This window comes from Melanerpes formicivorus, unplaced genomic scaffold, assembly GCF_026170545.1.
Source record: "Melanerpes formicivorus ecotype bairdi unplaced genomic scaffold, bMelFor1.0.p_v2 SCAF_17, whole genome shotgun sequence".
In the NCBI taxonomy this organism is placed as follows: domain Eukaryota; kingdom Metazoa; phylum Chordata; class Aves; order Piciformes; family Picidae; genus Melanerpes; species Melanerpes formicivorus.
Genome location: NW_027142369.1, coordinates 6,927,525 through 6,950,881, shown reverse-complemented (window position 1 = coordinate 6,950,881; position 23,357 = coordinate 6,927,525). Strand labels below are relative to the sequence as shown.

The 23,357-nt window shown below is 38.9% G+C and overlaps 2 protein-coding genes across 6 annotated transcripts in view; one reads left to right on the top strand and one right to left on the bottom strand.

Moving 5' to 3' along the window:
• UNC79 (unc-79 homolog, NALCN channel complex subunit) overlaps window positions 1-23,357 on the bottom strand; it is a 141,782-nt gene that overhangs the window by 8,949 nt on the left and 109,476 nt on the right. For all 5 annotated transcript variants that reach the window (XM_068148819.1, XM_068148823.1, XM_068148820.1 and 2 more), the window contains 8 exons: window positions 22,682-22,750; window positions 21,924-22,034; window positions 15,782-15,886; window positions 10,324-10,401; window positions 7,255-7,344; window positions 3,959-4,134; window positions 2,122-2,308; window positions 533-730 (listed from right to left, as the gene is read on the bottom strand). In XM_068148819.1, coding sequence (XP_068004920.1) covers window positions 533-730; window positions 2,122-2,308; window positions 3,959-4,134; window positions 7,255-7,344; window positions 10,324-10,401; window positions 15,782-15,886; window positions 21,924-22,034; window positions 22,682-22,750 — 1,014 coding nt within the window. The remainder of the gene's footprint in view (window positions 1-532; window positions 731-2,121; window positions 2,309-3,958; window positions 4,135-7,254; window positions 7,345-10,323; window positions 10,402-15,781; window positions 15,887-21,923; window positions 22,035-22,681; window positions 22,751-23,357) is intronic.
• PRIMA1 (proline rich membrane anchor 1) overlaps window positions 1-23,357 on the top strand; it is a 149,486-nt gene that overhangs the window by 94,889 nt on the left and 31,240 nt on the right. Inside the window, exon 4 of the mRNA XM_068148826.1 lies at window positions 6,704-6,756. Coding sequence (XP_068004927.1) covers window positions 6,704-6,752 — 49 coding nt within the window. The 3' untranslated portion in view covers window positions 6,753-6,756. The remainder of the gene's footprint in view (window positions 1-6,703; window positions 6,757-23,357) is intronic.

Below are 23,357 nucleotides of genomic sequence, written 5' to 3'. Positions count from 1 at the left end.
TTGTGTCTGACTAACTGGCTGTTTGGAAGTGTTACAAATATTTCCTGTTCAGCCAAATGGAGGTTCATAAACTACAACAACAGCACATCAGAGGCTGAAATAAGTTTTAAAGACAAGTATCATCATTTGTGCATTTTTTCACCGTCATGTGGTAAAAAAATATCCAAACAGATATTCATGTCGTTTTCCTAAAACACTTAGTTGCTCCTGTAAGGTAGAGTCAGCTAGAACATTAGAACCACTGCGAAGATCAGGAAGATACATGAGACCTGATGCAGAGGGTCCTCAATCCAACAATCAGCAGCTCCAGCTTTTGATTCCTTTTCAGGCAGGTCCTGGTTAGATTCTGTTTCAGACCCACTGTGAGGTTTAACCACCACTAACTAGCTTTATCTTTTATTTCTCTAAAGCATCAAAGTTGCTTCATGATGTTGTTTGGAGTTTGATGCATTCCACAGAAACACCAAAGCAAAGGCAAGCCCTCCAAGTTTAATCTGTGCTAAAACTGTACACAGCAGCCATACACACTCACCACTTTGTTATGTGCCATCAGCTGTAAGATGCTAGGTGTTACTCTGCTCCAGAACTCCAGGGCCGTAAGGATTGCTGTAAAGCTAAATTCGTTCTGATTCTGGACTGTTGGAGCCACCGCTGTTTGTTCACAATATACTGTCCAGAGCTGAGCAAATATGAATGCATGGAAGAGGGAACACATGTGCAGAACAGATGTCTGTAGAAACAGAAAATACAAGAAAATGTTCCTTTAAATGAGTGTATTGGGATATGGGGCAGAGGCTCTCCTCACAGCACTCCTCCATCATGCATCCCACTATGCAGTCTTGTCCCTCACGTTCCCCCCCATTAGGAATTAGCAAGCCAAGTATACTTGGTAACATCATCCTGATGTTTAAAAACTGGGTCTGTATTTACTAACTAAAAATCACATTTGCAAACACACACTCCCACGCAATCTGAAGTGTATGCCATTAAAGTCAGTCCCTTTAAAGAGAAGGATAGTTTTACAAAACAGCTATTCAGGACTAGTTGTGAGGCATTTTTGATGGAAAACTCCTTTGCAATCTGTAGAGGGCCTGGAGGCTCTGGCACTTAACAACTCCATTTAAAAAAATGCTGCTGGGCTATGTAATTCACATTTTGGTTACCTAAAAGTAAGGCTATCATACAAAATACAGCATCTTACATTTGTTCTGTTCATCTGTTATCCATTTCTACCTTGCTGGGACAGGACTGCTCACAGTCAAGGAAAGTTTTGAACAGTTAACAGAAAAGACATTTTGCATGCTCAAGCATGATACTTTGCTAATCCATGCTATGTATCAGCGTCTGAGCCTTCAGGAGTGCTGGACTTCATATGCTTCATTACTAGAAAGATGCTTCTGGTCACTGATGTTTGCTCAGTTTGTAAATGCAACAGTGATTCATGCTCTGTGCCATTATGACTGCACCAAATATTGCAGTTGTTGCTTGGTAACTGGAAAGATATTTGAGAGAGCCAAACAAAGGCCAAAAGAAATGAATGGGAATCATCAGTGTTTTGGCCAGGTGTGGGGAGGGATGAAAACAAAAGGAGTTTTTATGTACAAGATGAATGTGTGATCATTCTGCTTCTGTTGCTAATGAGAACCTGGTTGGTGTCACAGAGAGCTGCTTTATCTGTGTTAAACTACTGTTACGACTGGCTTATGATTTGCAATAATTCTTCTTGCCCAGAGCACCTTGAGGAAAAAAGTTGTGCTTGAACCATCACTGTTTGTAATTAACTTTTGATCGTAACATTATTAATAGATTATCCAATTCTGCTATCCAGCTAGATTAAATAACATTCTGAGGGATTTGCTACAGAGATGGTCACTGCTAGAACTTTAATTTGGAATTTTTTCCTTCCTCACTCTGGTGCAGAAGTATTTTGAATCTCAAACTTACTTGCAGTGATTTCATCACCAGTTTTCTATGCATGAACAGTGAGCTATGCAATAAAAACTAGAGAGACTTCTTTCCCTAGCTTTAATACAGTTTTACCTCTCCTTTTTTCTTACCAAAAAATAAGTGTTTGTAATAATAATGCCAATACATAACAAACCTCCACACAGAATTCCTTACCTTTGATTGTTCTGGAAACCCAATCAGAATAACAATAAGGTGGTCAGCAATTTGTGAACCTGCATCCAGCGGAATAGGCATGCAAGATGATGGAGAATTTGGACAGACAACATTGTGTGTCAGAGACCCCAGAAGTAGCCAGGACAGCAAACGAATGTGAGAGACACATTCTATGAACTCTTTGGGCCTGCCAAGAAAGAGTGGATTTTACAGTGATGCTGAGTTTTCTTGTTTTCCCAAAATACAGAGTCTCCTTACACACACTAGGCAGATGTGGTCTCAGTGTGCTGGAGGCACAGATCATTAATACATCTTACAGAAAGATTAAAACCATGCAGAACTTAGTGGGCTTGACACACCATTAACAAGTCCAACGGAACACATCCGATGAGTCTAAGAAACAATCTCTATAAAAGGCTAAAACATTCAGATTCACTCTTTCCACAGACGGTGAATTTTTACACAGAAATCATCAGATGGGAAGGGCTGCCCAAGTGGAAATGCTCTTCTCAGGTCCTAGGACAGCAACATTGCTGACGTGGTGATAACAGGAGATCCTTCATTCCACAGTGAGCTCTGAAGCCGGCACCATGACTTACTTTTGCTGTGTTCTACTTTTCCAGCAGCAGAATTAACTTTCTCTTTTCCTTAACCTCTCCTTGGACATTTGGACTTTTGAGGGCAAGGAATATGCTTTATTCATCCCACATCTGGTGTAATGTCTAATTGTAAAGCATAATCCTTACATAATCTAAAAAAAGTAATAATGCTTTACTGGTGTCATCCTGTCTGTCCTCTTGCTGCTACCAAGTTCAGATTACATAATCATTTGAATTCATAGCCAACGGAAAAAGAATCGGGTTTTGATCAATAAGCCACTACCTACAGGCCACTCTCTCACTATTGTTTTTAATTTTTAATTTTATGTCATTGACTGACAAGGAATCACAGCACTAAAGAGGCATTCCACTAATTTATTCATTTTTAAATAGACTTTGATGCTCTTCCATAACTTCCCACAGGGTCTTCAAGGAATTCACTACCTTCAACTCAGAACACATAGTCCATTTTAATTTTTTACATTTAAGAAACTAATGCACAAGGAGATAACAACTCCATATTTCCAAAACTAGATATACGCTGCATGAAAGTACATGCAGATATACCTACAGGATGGGAAACAGAGCCCCTTAATCCCCAGAACCGTGGGGCAGGCAGCCTGGAACAAAGATGGGACAAGGATAAAGGTTTGTTGAAACACAGTCCAATGGCCTTCACTCAAAACATCTCAGTAGTAGTTGTAAGATGACAGACAGTATGTCCCTTCTTTTTGACAACAAAATATTGGCAGATTGGGATTTCCCACAGTAAAAATGGAGGAAAAATATGTCTGGAAGAGCAGAATTTATCTCATCTAACTTTAGTATTTTTATCATCATATCTATCAGTTTACACCTACAGTTCTTGCTTATTTGCACTCCATAATTCAAAGGGACATTTTCCATTGTACACTCTATAATTCCTAATATATTTTCTATAATTCTATTACTCCCATCCTTTTCACTGACTGTATCTAGATCAAGAATCAAGTTAATTTCCAAGGTAGCTCCAGCCAAGCTGATGAAGTTACCTTCTCTGTCCCTTTGAAATATACTTTAAGTATTACATTGATGAACTCCTCAGTTAAGGATCAGGGAGCTTCTGAGCAGCTGTATCAACATCTCAAGCCCACCATCCCCAACTGCAGGTCTTATATATGGAATCTAGCAAGAAACACAGAATCTTGTGAAGATTCAAACTCATTTTAATATTATTGTTCGAGGAAAAGCATTCTCACCCTTGTTGCATTGCAGAAGGAGGATGGTAAAGCCAAGGCAAATAGCGGATCACAGCTTTGTTGTCTCTGTGGTTTCCCCGTGTGATTTCCATAGCAGCAACTTGAGCCAAACCAACTTTCAGATGTCCACCAAATGTATCTTCATGCAATGGCTGAGAACAAGTCTTCATATGGCTCTGCAAGACAAAGATCTGATTTCCTACCCCAAAAGAGTATTTCACTTGAAATAAGTTCTTCCATGCAACAGTGTATTCTATTTTATTTTCCTTCAATTCTTTTCTCAGGGTTTCTGACTGTCTACAGACCTACAGAACAAAACTCAGAAGAAGATTTAATAGATTTTTAAAAAATTCTGTAGTCTCTGTATTAGTACCAGCTAAGATAAGGTATTATCCTGCTTTGTCAGCTCCATGGAATGTTTCATTGGTGCTTTTCAAGATACTTCTATACTTCTAATTAAGCTAACTTTGGATTACCTTCTGTTCCTAGACTAACAGGACATGTCAACTGCATTTGCTTTCTTAAAAGAGAGCCATATGCTTTGCACAAAAAAATCCAGGCCATCAGTTATTAAATTATTGTTACAGGATAAAAATCAGTGAGCTGATAATATTTTATTGCAGGTAAGTATCTGACCCCAGTAACTTACATGCTCAAAAATCACTTGCTTAAAGTGTCTTTCAAGAGAAAGAAAGGGGGGGGAAAAGAAAAACAACAAAACAAGTACCAAAATTAATATCTAATGCCTTTGCTACAGTCAGGTAAAATAGATAGACAGGTATGCAGGCAGACACACTGTGCTGCTCAAAAAATGGTGGAATTTCCTAAATAAAAACTTGCTGAACTTTACCAACTAAAAAGTTATCCCAAAGGGAAAAAAATATCATAAACTGAACAGAAACAAAAAAATGGAATGTGATTCTCTTGAGAATGGACATTTATACCCTTTTTATAATGCAGTAGTTGCTAATATGCAGGACTGAAAATAAGCAAACTCTTTCAAAGACAGTGTTCTCAGACACACAAACTAAGACACTGTAACTGAGTCAACAACTGTAACTACCTCTGTTCACCGAATTTCAACAGAGAGTAGAAATTTCAAAATTTGTGACTGCTATTTGTCATACAAACCACACAGTATTCTTTGTTTTAGTTTGGTAGTTCAGATGTTGTTGATAATGCATACTTGTAGTAGGAAATTGTACAACCAGATAATTTTAGCACTCACTTCCTGAGAATATCTCTGTTAATAAAACCCAAGCAACATAAGTAAATATATTAAATGAGCTTACAGGAATTTGAATTTACATGTGGTGAATTTGTTTAAGGTTCTGGCTACTTGTAAACTTAGAAATGCTTATAAATATTTTCCCAAATATGGTAGAACCAAAGAATAAGTTTATGTGGTCTGGTTAAACAACAACTGACTTAATTTTCCAAAGACAGACTAAGTTTTTGACTCTCTATTATGTTAACTTTGTTCTCAGATTACTAAATTATATGGCTAAATGAAAGCAAGATGCAATTTTAGACCATCTGGTTCTGATTTTGTTTTAAATGGCCATACTACACAGTTGGGAAGCTTTTTGTCAAATTTCAAAACACAGAAGTCAAGAACTGGTTAAAGTTTTAGTTCATATCCTACCTGTATATATGTATTAAAAATAAAAACATAAATGGACCTACTGAGCATAAGATATTGTCACCTTGTCAGACTTAGGCCTGCAAGAGCATTTCTAAAAACCAGACAACAGTTCAAATAAGACAGGCAGAAGGGAAAAATGCAAACCACAGGACTTTCTATGGAAATATTATACACAGGACAGAGGTTACCTGCAAGCATTTTCCCTGTTCTTGGTTTCATGTAAGTTCATGTTTTTCTGTGGAACTGGCAAACTATCTCTCTCCTTCATTTGCCCACCTATTCTGAAAGCAATTCTGAACTGTGAGAGAAATGGGTGAAAAACTTCTACTCTACTCCTACTCTAGCACAAAATGCTGCTCCTCTTACTATTTTTTGTAAAAAACTTGATGGGATTCAAGGTGCATGGCCAACAGGGTAGAACTTAACAAGAGGGGTGTTTTGTCCAGTAAAATAAGGCTACTCCAAGTTTCAAGAGACATGAGCTTCCATTAGTTGAGATTCTTCTTCCTTAGTGATATTACTAACGTGCAATAATGTCCCCTCTGAGATGTTGTCTTCTAGGGAAGGTTTTTAACCAAAGTCTTTGATTTGTTTCTAAGCCCAAGAGCACAGAGTGCAACTGCTAATGTAAGGGTGTTGATGGTCTCTTTTCCTGATAAATCAGTATAGCATTTCCTCACCTCCAGATCAGTGCTCACTCAGTACTCAGCTTCAGATGACACAAGAAACTACCTAATGTGATAGCAAATAGAATAAATAGGTAGAATAAATACTGTCCTCTCCACAATGTTATGACTATTAGTGATATATTAGCTGAAAATCCTTTATTAACAATAGATGCTACTTTGCTAGCAACTGAAACAATTACATTTCTATTATTTCCTATGAAAAAGCAGCAATACAAACATAACCTGGTTCTTTTATAAAACCTCTTCACAAGTTTTCATTTTGTAGGAAATTTAATAAATCTTGTCTTTCCCCATGGAATAGAAATTCCAGGTTTTTAACAGCTAATTATTACTAGGAGTGTTTGCATGAAATTGATTTTCTAAATAAAATATACTTCATTGACAGAAGTTTTTTCTTATTGCCCCTCTTAGAATTTGGTATCAGACTAATGCACAGAAATCAAAAAGGAGTTTGGACTAGAGAGGTAAGAAGTGGACTTCTTTTTTTATTATTATTTTAATAACCTCTGAATTTCCAATGAACTTCAGTGTCTGTCTGTGAATATAAGAGGCATGGGATTGTTCCAGAAGACTGTAATCAGTTATACAGGCAAGGAGTTTTATGTTTACATGGGGTCTGTTGAAAATGACTACTTCTCACAGTGACTTTGCTATGACATTAGCTTATCACCAGTGTTTCAGAAAAACTTATCATTAGCTTATCAACATTTCAGAAAAATCAAGCCTGCATTGCTATTGTGGTCACTATATTTGAATCAGCCCACATTTCAACACTGCTTCTTACTGATCACCCAGAAGTGCCTAATCCATAATAGTACTAACATGTTTTTCTAAAGCAAGAAAAAAACACTTATTAGTCCCCAAAGACTTACCACTATTTGTCACAGGCAGGCTCTTTACAGAAAACATATTTTTGTTAAAAAAGCGCATGCACTTTAGATCAATGTATGCCAAGAACTAACCTTTAATTTGGTTAAGGTATGCATATCTGCAATGAAATCCAGCACTTCCCCAACATATTGCCTCATGCATTCCATTGCTGCCGTTCCACACTACAACATAAAGGAAAAAAGTTTAAATACCAGGGTTTGAATATGTTTGTGGTTTTGTCTTTGTTTGTTGTTCACCAATTTGTTTGTCTCAAATTCTTCATTTTATTTGATAGTTAAGATTATTTTAATGAGGAACAGGTATTTTTTGATGCTTTTCTTCTCACTGTAATATGACCTCTTATCTGATGATAGTAGAAAAACATAGCCCAGTCCCTGTAGATTCTTCATGCTTCATGAAATCCTCTTATCTGTGACAGCAGTAGAAGATTAACTGATTAAACTTTCAAGAATATCCTGAAATTTACAGTGATCCAGAATCAAAGCCTTGAAGAGTCCATTAGAATTTAACAACTCAGTTCTTCAAGCAGCTGAGCATTTCGGCAAGTGGAACCAATCAGCTACAATCCCAGAAAACAAAATTCAGTCACAGGCACAGATGTCCCTATGTACTGGTTAATCATGACAGAAGCAGATAGTTTAAAAGACTGGCTTCAAGTATTCTATGTGTAAACATCACTAAAATGAGCACCACTGACATTTAAGTGTTACATTATTATGTTTTTTTAACTAACAAGTGTTTCTGGGACATGCCTGAAGCAAAACCACTCCAAATACAGCACTCTCATGGCACTTAAGCTACTTGCAATTTTCCAAAGGGGGGGAAAGGATTAAAAGGGATGAATTAAATCTTTTCGTGAACTGCTCCAGTTTGACCATAATGATGTAAACACTGAGAAGCAACTCGTGCCAGAGTAAGAACCTCAAAGGGAAAACAAAAGGACGCTGTGTGTTGTATTTCCATTGTACACATTTTCATAATCCTTTTCTTAGAGCACAGTGAGAAATGAGAATCTGGCTTTCAGCTAGTACAAGATGTGCCCAAGGTGTGCAAAACAATCAATGGAGCAGAGCTGTCAGATTAAATAATGGCTTCAAACAGACCAGAGAACCCTGGAGAGAAGCTTACAGAAGGTGATATGACTGACCCATTAGGTGTCATATACACTTTTCTTTGCATGTTAATAGTCTGAAGCAAAGATAGTGCTAGCTGAATTCAAAGACAACTCATTCTCAGGGGGCAAGTAAAAGCAGTGCTTAACTTTAGAAGTTAAAAGATTACATTAAGTATCTTTTTGAAGTCACTAAAAGCTACCGTATCCAAAGTCACAGTCGCAGGGCAAAACACTGTAGTAAAGTTCACAGGGAAAAACTACTCTTCTTTGACCTCTATTTAATTGCCTACACTTTGAAACACAGAAGCTGATTACCCTATCTGAGTATACGATGAACTAGATTCAGTTCTGATCACAAAATTATTAAGCCATAGTTGAGTTTTAGTGGCTGAAATTTGAAAAACTGCTAGCATTCTATTTCTACAAAACTGACCTGGGCATTTCTCATTTTTGTATGTTAATAGCAATCTACACGGTGTTGAACTGTGCCACCTTCTGGCTTTTCAAATGCCATGCCTGTCAGTTCCATTCACAGAAAAACAAACAGTAAAACAAGGTCACTGTCAGCACCGTCAGCATATCCTCCATCCAAGTCTAAAATATTGAATAGTAGAATTATAAAACAGACTACACTCAGGCCTCTGAAAATAACACTCAGTTACCAAAGACTGCTCCCCAGTCATCTATTCCTTTTCTTTAAAGATGCAGGCAGCCTGATTCTTTATTTAGAATAAACCAAACCAGGTTGGAAGAGACCTTCAAGATCATCACGTTCAACCCATCAACCAATCCAACCCACCTAAACAACTAACCCATGGCACCAAGCACCCCATCAAGTCTCCTTCTGAACACCTTCAATGACGGCGACTCCACCACCTCCCCAGGCAGCCCATTCCAATGGGCAATCACTCTTTCTGTATAGAACTTCTTCCTAACATCCAACCTGAACCTCCCCTGGCGCAGCCTGAGACTGTGTCCTCTTGTTCTGGTACTGGCTGCCTGGGAGAAGAGACCATCATCTGCCTGTCTACAACCTCCCTTCAGGTAGTTGTAGAGAGTGATAAGGTCACCCCTGAGTCTCCTCTTCTCCAGGCTAAGCAATCCCAGCTCCCTCAGCCTCTCCTCATAGGGCTTGTGTTCCAAACCCCTCACCGACTTTGTTGCTCTTCTCTGGACTTGTTCCAGCAAGTCAACATCCTTCCTAAACTGAGGGGCCCAGAACTGGACACAGTACTCAGTTCTCTATGATTTCTTCTGAAGTGATCACTTTCCAATCATGCCTTGCTAGTCTATCTATTTAAAGCAAGTATAAATTAAAATATTCTTTTGGGACAAAAGGTATTTTTCAAGATTTGCAGTTTTTAAAAAATCACACACTTCAGAACATATATGGGTAAGATCCTACTAGGTGATCTCTAAAGCTGACAAGAGATACACATAGGGAAACACATTTTCCTCAGCTTGTGAAGCAGACTGGCCTAACCCGCATTCATCCGTTTGGGGACATGTCTTGGAACAAGTCAAGACCTCCAGTTGTGCAACTTCCTCACACATTCACCAGGTGCATATTCATCACCTAGGCAATCATGAGCACTGGTAATGCAGCTGCAGTCATCAACAGGACATAGGTGAATGCCTTATACATTAAGTCCTTTCTTTAACCAGATAATCTTTTGTGAGGACAGAGGCAACAGCTTGCAGCTTTCCTCCCTGCTACCATTTTTTGCGATGTTCAGCAGGTTGGTTCCCCACACACTGTCTTACTGAGTGCAGGCTCCAGCTGTAGCCAGTTGCATGACTAAAGATTATCAGTGATAGTATGGGAAAAGACATAAAATAAAGAACTTTTCCAACATTAATAAAGAGAAAGAAGCACCTCAACCTCTGTCTGCAATACACCTTGCCAACAAGAAGAGAAATTAAAAAGGAAAGAACATTAAAATGAAGCAAAATGAGCTGAATAAGACAGATTTTTTTAAAAAAGTCTAAACAAAGCCTAAGTGATGGAGTTTGATTTAGTACTTACGCCAGGCATAGAGGCAATCATCTGTTTATGCAAGATTGTTGACTCAGCTAGTTTTGTTCCAGCATCTGCACAAACAAACTACAAAGAAACAAATGACAAATTATTTTTTCATTATTTTTGAAGAAACCCCAAAGATACAAATAAGTTATTCATTATTTTATTAAAATCAGTTCAGAGCTCTTCTTGCTTTTATTCATGGCAATTTGCCTTTAGGCCTCTCTTTCTTTATAAACAACATAGTTATCTCACCATTAAAAATTACATAATTTTATCCAAAGAAAGAAAAAATACAATTAGGCTTTAATGTGCCTAACACATATATGCTATGCAGGAGCCATTTGCAGAATGCAGGCATTCCTTATAAGCAAAAATATGTATCTTTGCTATTTCTTGCACATATCAAATGCTCTTCTTTCATTATTGAGTAAAATCATGATAGAAGATGATAAGGCAGCATGCCATGCTTTTCATTGTAGTATTACACTACTTCCACTGAAGCTCTACAAGAATGAATTATATGAACAAGTTTGTAGATCACAGCATCACAGAATGCTAAGGGTTGGAAGGGACCTTCAGGCATCGGTAATTCCAGTCCCCCAGCAAACCAGGACCACTCAGGGCAGGTCACACAGAAATGTGTCCAGGCGGGTTTTTGAAGATCTCCAGAGAAGGAGACTCTACAACCTCTCTGTGCAGCCTGTTCCAGTGCTCCATCACCTTCACAGTTTCTTGAGACTGAATTTCCTGTGATTGTGTTTATGTCCATTGCCCCTTGTCCTATCCTTGCTACCACTGAAAATAGATTAGTTCCATTTCCCTGACAACCCCCATTCAGATATTTGTAGACATTGATAATGTCCTCTCTCAGCTTTCTGTTCCCCAGACTGAAAACCAGGTGTCTCAGTCTTTCCTCACAAGAAAGATGCTCCAGTCCATTAATCATTCTTGTAGCCCTCCACTGAACTCTCTCCAGTCCTTCTTGAACTGAAGGGCCCAGAACTGTACACAGTATTCCAGATGTGGTCTAACTAGGGCTGAGTAGAGGAGGAGCAGTATATATATATATATGTATATAGCCCTACATCAAGTTCAGTGTACTGCTACAGCACTCACCACGTAAGTCAACAAAAAATCTTGCCAAAGACAAATATAATTTATTTCATTTATTTTCTCTCAAGAATGATAAGAAGCAGCAGTAAAATTAGTCTCTACTGGCTTCCTATAAGCTTTCTACACCTTTTGCACAGAGGAATTTGTGTTAAATATCAAATATTAATTTATATGTGAAAAACAGTTGACAGACTCCATTCTTTTTCTAGTGAATAATTAGGCCCTTTTAGGCTTATCTTTCTCATCAGACTGCCAGTTCCAAGGATCCTTCCTAAAACTCAGTGCAGTCAAGAGGGCAGGGAAACCAAACTCAAAATGAAGAATTTCTTACAGTTCCAGTCCAATTCACTGATATTTATGTTGCTGTCCTCTATGAATACTGTAATACATTAAGGTATCACTGCCAAGAGATTTAATGCCAGCCATTAAAGAAGCAAAGAGAGAAAGAAGGAAAGAAAAATATGCCCATGCTGCAAAAAGATGAGAAATGGGCAGTCACCATGTCTCTTAGCAGCATTGTCTGCTCAGATACAGCTGTAGAATAATGTCTAAATGGGAATGTGCGCTCAATGGAGTGAATTACCTATATGCCATAATCTATCTATATTATATTCTTAAAACTTTGAGTAGGAATGGAGGTAAATAATCTTATATAAATATAGGTAAATAATCTTATAAATACATGTAACTTTAAATCCTTCTATTTAGTAATCAGTAGGTCAAATCTTCATATAAATCTTAAGCAGAACCACCAGATATACACCGATTTACATTACCTGAGGGTCTTACCCAAAATAGGAGTCCCCAAAACAAAATAGATCAGATATACTGAACCTTAGAGCCTGGCTGAATTAAGTAAATCCTAATGAGACATTAATGTAATTTGAAGTCTATGGAAGTGATGATGCCTGCTGGTGAAATGTGAAGGAGAGAAATACTGGGAGGGAAACAGGAGAGAAACAAAACACTAGGTGAATAAGCAGTTCCTATGGAAACCTATGGAAGCAGCAGGTACAAGATGTCTTTCATTTCCTAGGACAAATAAAGGAGGTAGACAGACTTTTTGTATCCATTATCCTCCAGGACAACCATGCAACAATTCTAGCCTGGGATAGTTATCTTAGCACTGGTGTCAGTGACACTGATGGCACCAGATGCAATCTCGATGGATGTGGATGTCAAATGTACATATTCCTAGGAATTTATTAGTCAGCCCAAAACTGATCTGTCATTAAAGTGCTCCTAGCTCCTTTGTTATCTTGAACATTTTGACTGAATTTCTGTATCCTGTGTGCAGTGTCTGTATAGAATCTTGTACACAGGATAATATGTCCATGGGGACATGACTTGGAAATAAAAAACATTTCCATTTGGCGCTGCTATAGATTTATGGATTCAAGAAGCTGTTGAATGATTCAGACCACATACTTCTGAGGACTGCCAATTTGCACAGTCAATGGGAGAAGTAGTCATCAAGCCTCCAGTAGGCATCTATGGCAGATGGTCTGAATACAACCCCTATTCTTTACCACTGACTGCATAAAAACAGAAGTTGGCTGCTTTGGATAGCAGGAAATATGAATCACTTCATCAGCCGCTGAAAGCAAGGCATCATAAAAGACATTTATATCCACATTCAGTCCTGTTGTGTAAGGTATGAATACCAATACATCCCAACGTGAATACAGCACAGAGGAACAGTGCTTGGAGAAAAACTCAGGCAATTACCATTTTATCTTCATAAGATAATGTAAGAGAGAGTTTTGCTTACTGTGTCTGTCAGGCAATTGACTCAATGTGAAGCACAAATGTTTACCAGTTAAATCCCACTACCAAAGCTGACATGGCATGTTTGCATTCTCAAATGAGAAATTCAGAGCTGACTAGACTGTGGGATTGCCACCTTCTGGGGTAGTCATAGGACTGAGCTATACAGTGGAGCAATGCAGAAAAACTGCTTTATTCTATAACCCAGGAAAAGTCAGCTCCACACAGACACTGACACGCATGGTACTAAGCTGCATCACTGAAGTTTGTCCATAAGACAGAAAGAGGTTGGTGGTTGTTATGTCATTTGATGGTATTGCCTGGGAGGACAAAAGAAGTCTGGGCTTAAAAAGGAAAATAATAAAGAAGGCAATTTTCTCCTTTTTAAATTAGATTTTTAAAAACAACCCTTTACCATTTGAAAGAGAAAATCCCAAGTGCTATTCTTCCCCGTTCCATCTCCTTTCCCTAACACTGATGGCATAATAATTGTTTTCAGAGTAATCCTAACTGCTATATAATTTTACTTGTCAGTCTTATTTCTCTGTCAACTAGCAACTACATATTTACAATGAGTAATATACCAATAGTAAAAGGAATATGAACCCATAGTAAGCTATATGAAGCTTTGAGCCCACAATGGGAGGGGAAAGAGTGATCTATGAATGATCTACATAATTTTAACATCTTGCTTGAACCTTAAGGAGTGCTGTTACAATTGTTCCTTATCATTGAGAGTTACTGAATGCATATAATGGTTAGCTCATTGCAATCAGTGAGAGACCACTACCTGAGCTTAAAATTTCAATAAAATGTTTACACAGGTGTCCTGAAGGGTCAAACCCCCAGCCATGCCCTAGCCCAGACAATGAGCTAAGCACCTGCAAATGTGCTAACCTGGACAGTTCCTGGGTTGCAGCTGGCGAAGGCAAATGTATAGCACATGTGATTAACACTGTAAGCACCTGTGAATGTGCAAACCTGGACTCTTCCTGGGGTCCAGGTAAACATGTACCACATGTGAATAACTTTGTGACACAGCTGTGAACTGTGCGTGTCCCTGGCCATGTTTGGATATGCCCCATCCTATAGGTCCAGTTATCAGGGTTCTGTGTTACCACATTGGAATGGGCTGCCCAGGGAGGTGGCGGAGTCACCGTCCCTGGAGGTGTTCAAAAAGGGATTGGACGTGGCACTTGAAGCCATGGTTTAGTAGTCATGAGGTGTTGGGTGACAGGTTGGACTTGATTATCCTTGAGGTCTTTTCCAACCTTATTGATTCTATGATTCTGTGTAAGGGCATTAATTGTCTTGGGACAATATTTAAACCAGCCAAGAAGTCAGGCAACTTGCATTGTCCTCACCCAGACAGCAACAAGAGCCTAATACTGCCAGAGTAGCAGCTGAGGGCCTGCATACCACAAAGAGACAAGAGCCAAATGCTGCCTGAGTAGCATCAGAACCAACAACTTCACCCAGGCATTGCACCTGGACCAAGGCAGAAAGGATAAAACTCCAAGGGAATCGAATCCCAGAAGAGGCTACAGCCCAGTGATGGAGCACACAAGAGAGAGGCCCCCTAGTCCTGTCTGAGCCGAGGGCAAGCTCCAGACTGTGACTGGGCACAAGAAGAGAAAGACCCTTAGCCCTCTCTGAGCCAAGGACTGCTCAAATCATAGCCACAGCATCTGGGAAGATACTGGACAGAGGAGCAAGTTGTAAGTACCCAGCCAATCTGCCACGGAATTCCATTTGTGGGAAAACAACAGATCACAGCAGCTGTATTTCCAATTTGAGTTGCTGTATTGCAAATGTTAGATCTGTGCTTAAATCATGTAACTGTCTTTACATGTGCAGTGTAAAACCCACAATCAAGTAACTGAACCTGTGAACACATTTTGTAAGTTGTAGTGGTGTTTGAAGATGCCACTGCCAGGAAACAGTAATTGTAAAATAAAAAGCATACATTTTTATTACAAGGGGATGGGCCAGTGGCGCCGAAGAGAGAGTGCCATAGGTGGCATTTTGCAGGCAGAAAGATTTTTCACAAGTTTGTATCTCACTTCTACAGATTTTCCTATTAGAATTCTAGTTTAACTGCTACCTCAGCAATCCACAGAATGAAAGTAACAGACATATTGTCTATGTATTCTTTGTTGGAGGATTCCATGCTAAAATAGAACAACCTCCAGAGACTGGGGACACTTTACTGCCTGGCTAGATAGACAGAAACTGAGTTCTGGCCCATGATGAACTAGCACCTCTTCTCACACAAACTGCTCACTGTTCATGGGACAATAGGAAGATCAGGTAGCACCATGGTTGTTACTTATGGGCCACTTGTAGTGTGAGATATCATCTCATCATCTTCTATACATCAGCAATGATCTGTATGGTTTGTTATCATCCTGCAAAATGTGGAACCCCAGTTTATTTTCTTTAATTTTAGCGTGGGAGTCTAAATGGATGCAGCTATGGTGCCTGCTGGCACTTTCTGCAACCATGTTGGACTTGCTTTTCCCACCCCAGAATTTGAGTTGAGACAAAATCAGTATGAGAATCACACGAGTATCTCTTATACCTGCACCAACAGCAGCAGATTCATGTCTGGTAAGGGTGACTTTAACTTGAGTGCCTGCAGTAACTCCAGTATGACACTGCGTGTCAAGTAGAATTTGTCCCTTTCCTACAACAGAAAAACACAGAATTATTTATCAGTGTCCTGAAATTCACTGACATACAGTGCTAAACCATAAAGATACTTCTAATCTTTTTTTTGAGAATAAAAATTTACCAAAGTGTACTTGTTTCTTTCTTATAAAAAAAGCAAACACCATTCATCATTTCTGTAATTCAACAGACTTGACTTCACAGACATCAATGAGGCTGATTATCCTTTTACGATGTATCAGGCACTGTATCCAATATTTAATATTTCACACATGAAATACAGAGAGATTTTATTTGCCCAGGCTTGCAGTGTAGCTCTCTAAGTAGTCCCAAAGAAACTAAAGGGGAAAGGAGTAATGATTGACACAGGAGAGTGAAACTGGCAATAGTATTTAGCATTATTCTTTCACTGTGTCTCCCAGAAATGGTCTACATTTTATCATACATTGCCATTAAAATAAGGGTGCCTGCATTATGGCAGCTTGGACTTCTATTTGCATTTATTAGACTAGCAGTACTTTTCCACTTACACAATTAAAACCACCCTGGCTACAGCTGCCACAACAGAAACATTTTGAGACATAGGGAGTGGAGATTAGAACACAGAAGCCTAAAAATAGGTTTGTAGAGCTGAGATAGGGAGGAGGTACAAGAGATAAGATAAGCCTGTTATACATCTTACTTAAGACATTCTCTGACTTTAAATGATAAGATAAAAACATGGAACAAATTTATAGCCTGCTACTGACCACAGCAACTCAAGAAGTTTTATCAGCAGGAAGACTTACACTGAGCTCACTTTCAAATGACCACTAGATGTAAAATAATGTTGTCTAATCAAGAGAACATATCCAAAGTGTGCTTAAGATTTAAACCCTAGGACCCTCCAACTTGTAAATCTCACATACTTGCCTGCTAACCTAAGCTAAATGTGCAGGACGTTTTACTCCACCCGGGCCTCAGTTCCTCTGGACATCTGTAAAATGGGATAATACTGTTTGCCTCTACTTCTGAGAAGTCTTGTGAGGTCTGGTTAGTGACAATCAGTTTGAGGGCCACCTCCAGCTGCACACAGTAGCAAATGCAGCTAAAAGGGAAGGACTTGGAGGAGATGAACAGCTGGAAGCAAGAGAAGCTTCAGCTACAGCAGACCAAAAACCCAGTCATCAGCGCTTCTCCTCAGAGAGTTGATGTCACCACATTGTATCTGCATAGCATACTGCCAAACAAAGTTTGTGGCAACAGCAAGTCTCCCACGGCACCCACGTACCTTTTAGTGAAAACACACTTTAAATATCAGCCCCTGATTTGACAGAAAGTGCCAAAACAACAGAATGGTATGTCTTTCATGGGCAAACATTTGTGAGAGCCCAATGACTCTTACTGTCTCAAAACAGTGTATGACATACCTGGTCTGAATAGACCTGGTGATGGCTTTGATGGCACTTAATAGCTCAGTAGGAGAGCTGCTGGGTCTGCAGATGGTTTAACAATGGAAAGCGCTAATTTCTGCAGAGGCAGGAATTCCCCTTTTAAAACCACTGTAACAGCGCCACCGAAAGGCCAGTGGAGACATTGCACTGGAGTGCACACCTCACTCATGCACACCTCTGTGATTTGGAGAGACCACACACACCCTGCCCTCTTCCCCCTCTCCACACCCCCACCAAAAGGGTATGAAGGACCACAACTTTCAGGAGTCCAAGTGTTGCATCTACGACAGAAGACCCTGCTGGGATGTACGTCCACCACTGAAGACCTTGGACTATGCCTGTAAGACATCACTGGATCTTTCTTTTCTTCATCTTAACTCTCTCTCTCTTTTTTCTCTCTCTCTTTATTGTTTCCTCTCCTCTTTCTTCCTATTTTCCTTCTGCTCCAGTCCATTACCACGAGTTTACATTGGCTCTAATAGACCTATCTCATCAAGCCACTTGGTGCCAGTTTGCTTTAATTTATTCCAAGGGAATTTTTGAATCTTAGCACAACCTCCCCTGCTGCCCAGGGCTGGCTCAAGATACTGGGTCGTGACAACATTGCGATACCAGTCTGTGAATCAAGAAACCCTATTTCAAGCTCCTAGGTTGATGTTCAATTACATGGAGTGTGCAGGCAGATTTTGATAGAATGAGCCCCAAACTGCAGTGGTCCTTGTTTGACTACATCTCTGCAGTCTTGGCAGCTAGACTCACGGGAAGCTAACAATCCAAAGTAAAAATAGAAATAACTTTTAAAAAAATCATTCCCTTACGGGAGCAGAAAACATTGAATCAGTTCAGCTCTATTATGAAACCATTACTTGAGGGGACAAGTACTCAAAAGTCATACATCCCACATGCATGAATGGTGCTCTGATAAGAATAGTACAACATAAGAATATCCAGGAGAGGTCAGACCAGAATGAGTGTCCTCAGTAACCTACCTCCAATAAGGACATAAGCAGACGCAAAAGGAAGAACAAAAACAAGGCAAGCATGTATAATTGCCTCTACTACTCCCCTAGCCATCAGCTATTTTCAGCTCAGGGAACTTCTGAAATCAGTGTGGTTTCTGTATAATTCATAACTCCCAGTGGATTTCTCTTCCACATATGGGTTGTCCACAGACTTCTTGGACCCATGTCAACTTTTAGCACCCACAGTACTTGGCAAGGTGTCATACACTATTGAAAAACCAATTCTCTTTACTTGGTTTGACATTGATTCCTACAAACTTAGTATGTTCTTGTTCTCCTGCTGGGAAGGCATGAAATCAACCATCTTTGTCTGAGTCACTTGTGACCTTACAGACCTCTCTCACATTCCCATCACTTTTTCTGATTGAATAGCCCTAACACTTTCTCTGTATGCAGAACTCATCCCACTCTCTGATCAGTCTTGTTACTATTATCTAAACTTTCTCTGATTCTACTATATTCTGATTGGGACTGCAGAATCAGAAAGGTGCACAAGATTCAAGGTGCAAATAGACCCTCATTACTTGCTAGAATTCACCACTGTCATATGCCTTCATAGTCTGGAGGCACTTGCACAATGCAGTGCCATGCTCATCAATAGTTAACAATTACATCCCTCAAAATACTAGACAGAATTTCCAGTCACTAACCCAGTACAGTAGCCTGCACATACTAGGAAAGGGGGGAGTGAAATTCTTTCAAATGAATTCAGCTATTTTACAGACTAGCACCTATACTACACAAGATATAATTGGGATATATTAAATTGTTTTGTTTGAACAGTGGAAGGGAAGCAGAGGCCTCATGAACCTTAGTTTCCCTTTGCTCTCAAAGAAGTCTCCTATCTCATAGTCTGAACTCATAATGTTTGTTAAGCATTAAGCACAGAGAGCATAGAGATGAAGCAAAATCTAGCAAAATGTTTTTTGACATCTGACCTCTTACTTCCTGCACTGTAAATCAGGAGTGATGACACTTAAGTCAATAGCCTACAGCACCCCTCCTATCAAAGTCTTATTCCTATAATTCTGCTGGTGGTAAGTAAGTATATACATAGAGTACACATACTTTTAAAGAATTTTATTCTGGCATAGAGTTGTAAATGGGTGTTGGTTCCATAAGAATAATGCCCAGGAGACTGACATGTAAACCTGGTACCAAAGAGTCAAGAATACAACCCCTTTAACCTCTGTTTAGCCAAATTAACCCTCTCAAATGTCTATGTATCCCTATTAAAAATGCTTTGCAGCCTTCAGACTTTGGCTTACCAGAGGTCTGTGTGTAGAATGTGAACCTATTTGTTTCTAGTGGTATCTCAGGGCTCCAACTTAGTAATAAAGATAACAAATTTGGTTCTTTAATGGAGTGGTATAATGCAAAATTCATTCTCTCTGTTGCTACTACAGTAATTACATGTACTGAAGATCAGCCACTTCACTTTTCTTTAAAGAAGAAATTTAATAGCAAAATCACGTCACATCCAATTCAGTGTCATTCTATATTTACTTAATCAGAGAATGATAGCAAAATACTAAGTTTAGGTTCAAGTTTCTACAGCTCTAAGAGATAAGAAAGCCAAAAAGTGTCCATTTAGGGCCTTATGATACTTGAAAGGAAAACTAAAGATAAGCAGATTACACTCCACAAGAGATACTTGAGAGTTCCAATGGCACTGAAAAAAATCAAATTGTTGACCTGGAACAGAAATTCAGACAAGGAAATATCAGATTGACATGAGTCTTCAGGCTCCAAGACAAGAGGAATTGAGACATTCTGGCCACAGGGTATGAGGAAAATGTTAGAGATAAAAAAATATTTGGAGTGGTTGTACAGCACAGACCTCTACAAAGTGCGTATCAGAATGTCTTGGCCTTTGAAGAGACAAGGATCCTCCACAGTTTAGCTGAAAGTTGGTGCTTTTTCCAGCTAGTACATATAAAGTTGTAAAACAAGTAATTAAGTTTGAATAATTAAGTTTGAATAGTTTCAATGTCTACAATCTATATTCTTTCTGGCATTTACTTCTACATGGTATCCCATCATAAACAACATTCTATTTGGGTACAGTGATTTCCACTGTAGAGAAGTACAGATATCACAACTGATTTATTTTTTCTCTAACAAAGATAATATAGTGTGGAGTTCCACTCATCTAAGTATTTTGTGGCCATAAACTGCAGGAGACCATTCACTAATGGTTCCATTTCTGGGTGACCAGGATGCATCAAACTAAATGAACAAGGAGATTTTACCAAGCACTATAATCCAAGCTTCCTGTGTGCAATTAAGTACTCAGCACATTAATAGGATGTTGAACCAGGAGGCATCCAAGAAATGTGGCTTTTTTAATACCATGGCTTTACTAACATGTTGTGAAATAACCAAAAACTGTGGAGCATGAGGGCAGGAAAACATTCCCAGTATTTCACCATTTGCTTTAGCTGGCAAAACACAAAACAGTCTTACCAAAGTACATATGCAAGGGGAGTGTCTTTGCTTCTGTTTTAAACAGAGCTTTTTGTTTGTTTGTTCACTTGTTTCAATTTAAACAAAACAAAACAAACAAACAAAAAACCGCACCAACATTATTGGACTTTATGGTAACATTTTTCTTACTTTGCCTTCCCTGAAGCCTTAACAACGGATCTTACTCAAATTCATCCCTAAAGCTGGACAGTCTGTTATGTATTCTTGTTATTTTTTCCTTTTATAAACTTTTCTCTTTTAAATGAGATAAAACAGGTATCATTTGCTTGCTTTAAGTAAACACATTGTTAGCTTCTATTTAATACTTCAAACTGTTGCATCTGGTGAAAGTTTTTCTTATCTTCTGTGAGAGCATCATTGCTTTTATCCTTTCTTCTTCACTGTTCGTGTAGTGATATTTAAGTCTTATCAAGACTGAAGCAACATGTGTTCTAGTTGTACCTCATCAATACAGAAAATCATGTATCTACTTATGAGAGAATGTTTCCTGAGGATTAATTACTGTTTTGACGGATGTATAGAGGATGGAAACTTGTGCGCTTACTGGCTGGAGCAACATTCTTGCTCACACTACCTTAACAATCTATGTAACAGAGCATATAGGATCTCAGTAAAAGGTTTGATTGGTTTTGTGGATTTTGTTATTCAACTTCTCACCAACAGCTACAAAGACTGAATAATATCTGATTGTCATTTATATACCAGAACTTTCATCCAGGAATCTTAAAAACTTTTTAATAGGTGCACATATAATGTTCTCTTTTCCACACAGCGTACAGCCATGCATGACAAAGTGATATACCTAATATAGAATGAAACAGGACCTAAGCTGGGAAGCTCCTAGCTTGGAGTCTTCCACTTCACTATTTCTTGCCTTGCCTCACAGTTGTGCTCTTAAAAGGCACTACCAGGAATATTAAAGTTTTTGCTGCACAAGTTATGTGGCTAAACTTGTGCATTAGGAAAGGTACAGACATTTTAAGTCACGCATGAATACCACACATCATCTCCACAAGAGAAAAAATACTTTTCTGAGCAATGTTTCTGACAGTCTTCCTTTGTTAATTTCATTTGCAGTTGTCCCTAAAGGAAAATACAGTTTCATTGTTACCTTAGTGAAGGCTCGGTAGCACAAACCACACAGTTCCACCAGGTAGGCCAGTGTGAAAACAGCATTCTGAATTACAAAGCTGAGTAACTTTGAAAAAGGCTCCAGAAGACTCTGCAATGACATGATTTAGAGAAATCAATAACTGGCTGCTTAGCAAAACAAAAAGCATTCCAACTCTGAAATGCCTGAGTGGAACAGTACCATTTTTAGCTCAGAGGCTTATCTTGCTGGGATTTACACCATTTTGGTCAAATGGCTCTCTCAGCCAGCATTTGCCTTCATGTTGGTATGAGAAAATATAAGCAAAAAACCTCCAGAAAATAGAAACTAGCTTCATCTCTGACACAGGGCTTATGAGATATAAGAGATTCTCTAGCGTTTCTGCAGGAAAACTCACTGACCCCAATGGAATTGTACTGACCCCAATGGAATTGTACTGCAGAACTGCTAAGGAAGCTTATTAGTATTTTCTTTTAAAAAAAAAGAAAAAAAAAAAAAAAAAAAAAAAAAAAAAAGAGAAGGGAGCACCCACCCCACAACAGAAATCTTTAAGGAAATATACATTGATACACACACAGGAATGTAATCCCACCCACACTTTACTATAACCTAGATTCCAAAGCTCTTATCATTTTCCACAAAGTGGCAGACTGCACAATTATATAACACTTTCCTGGCTAGTAGAGAAGAAAACATTCACAGAATAGTGCAGGCTGGCTAAATCTGAGGCAACAGAGTTTTGTCTTCTTGGAACTTACCCTGGTGGCACTAGTGGTAGGTATCTTCAACAAGCATATCATGATTCGTAAGGTAGAATCTAAAGAACACTGTGAAAATATGTGAAGGCAGGAAAGAAAATGAAAAAAAAAAAAAAAAGAAAAAGCAAAGTTAGTAACTTTCTGTGCACTTCTTGGTTTAGTGGCAGCAGCCAGCAATGAGTTACAGACATCTGAATACGATCCCTGATGACAGATCTTTACTTGCTTTGCCTAAGATGGCTTACTCCCAAACAACCACACTTTCATAAAAAGGCTAGTTTAGAAAAGTTAACTTTCATCCTTTTAGGACTAAACTTTCCCAGAAATAGATTTCCACTGGAATAAAGTTGGACTGGGGTTGAGGAACAGTGGGTTAGCAGGTCAGAAGTTACACACCTATGAACCATCTATTTTTCTATGGGGTTTATATTTCTGTGCTTGCCCTGGACTAAGACATTTTTGCCCGCACTCAGACAGGGCTGCTCACATTGCATAGTATCGGAATGTTATTGCAGTTGTCCCTCTAAAATTGTTCCTTATGGTGTAATTGATTTTTCTTCTGAGTAAATCACACAGGTTGCAGCAGTAAATGGGACTTCTCAGGGTCTACCCATTGTATTGCCCCATCCCGGCTGCAAACAGAGGACAGCAGAGCCATTTATGACCTCAGAGGATA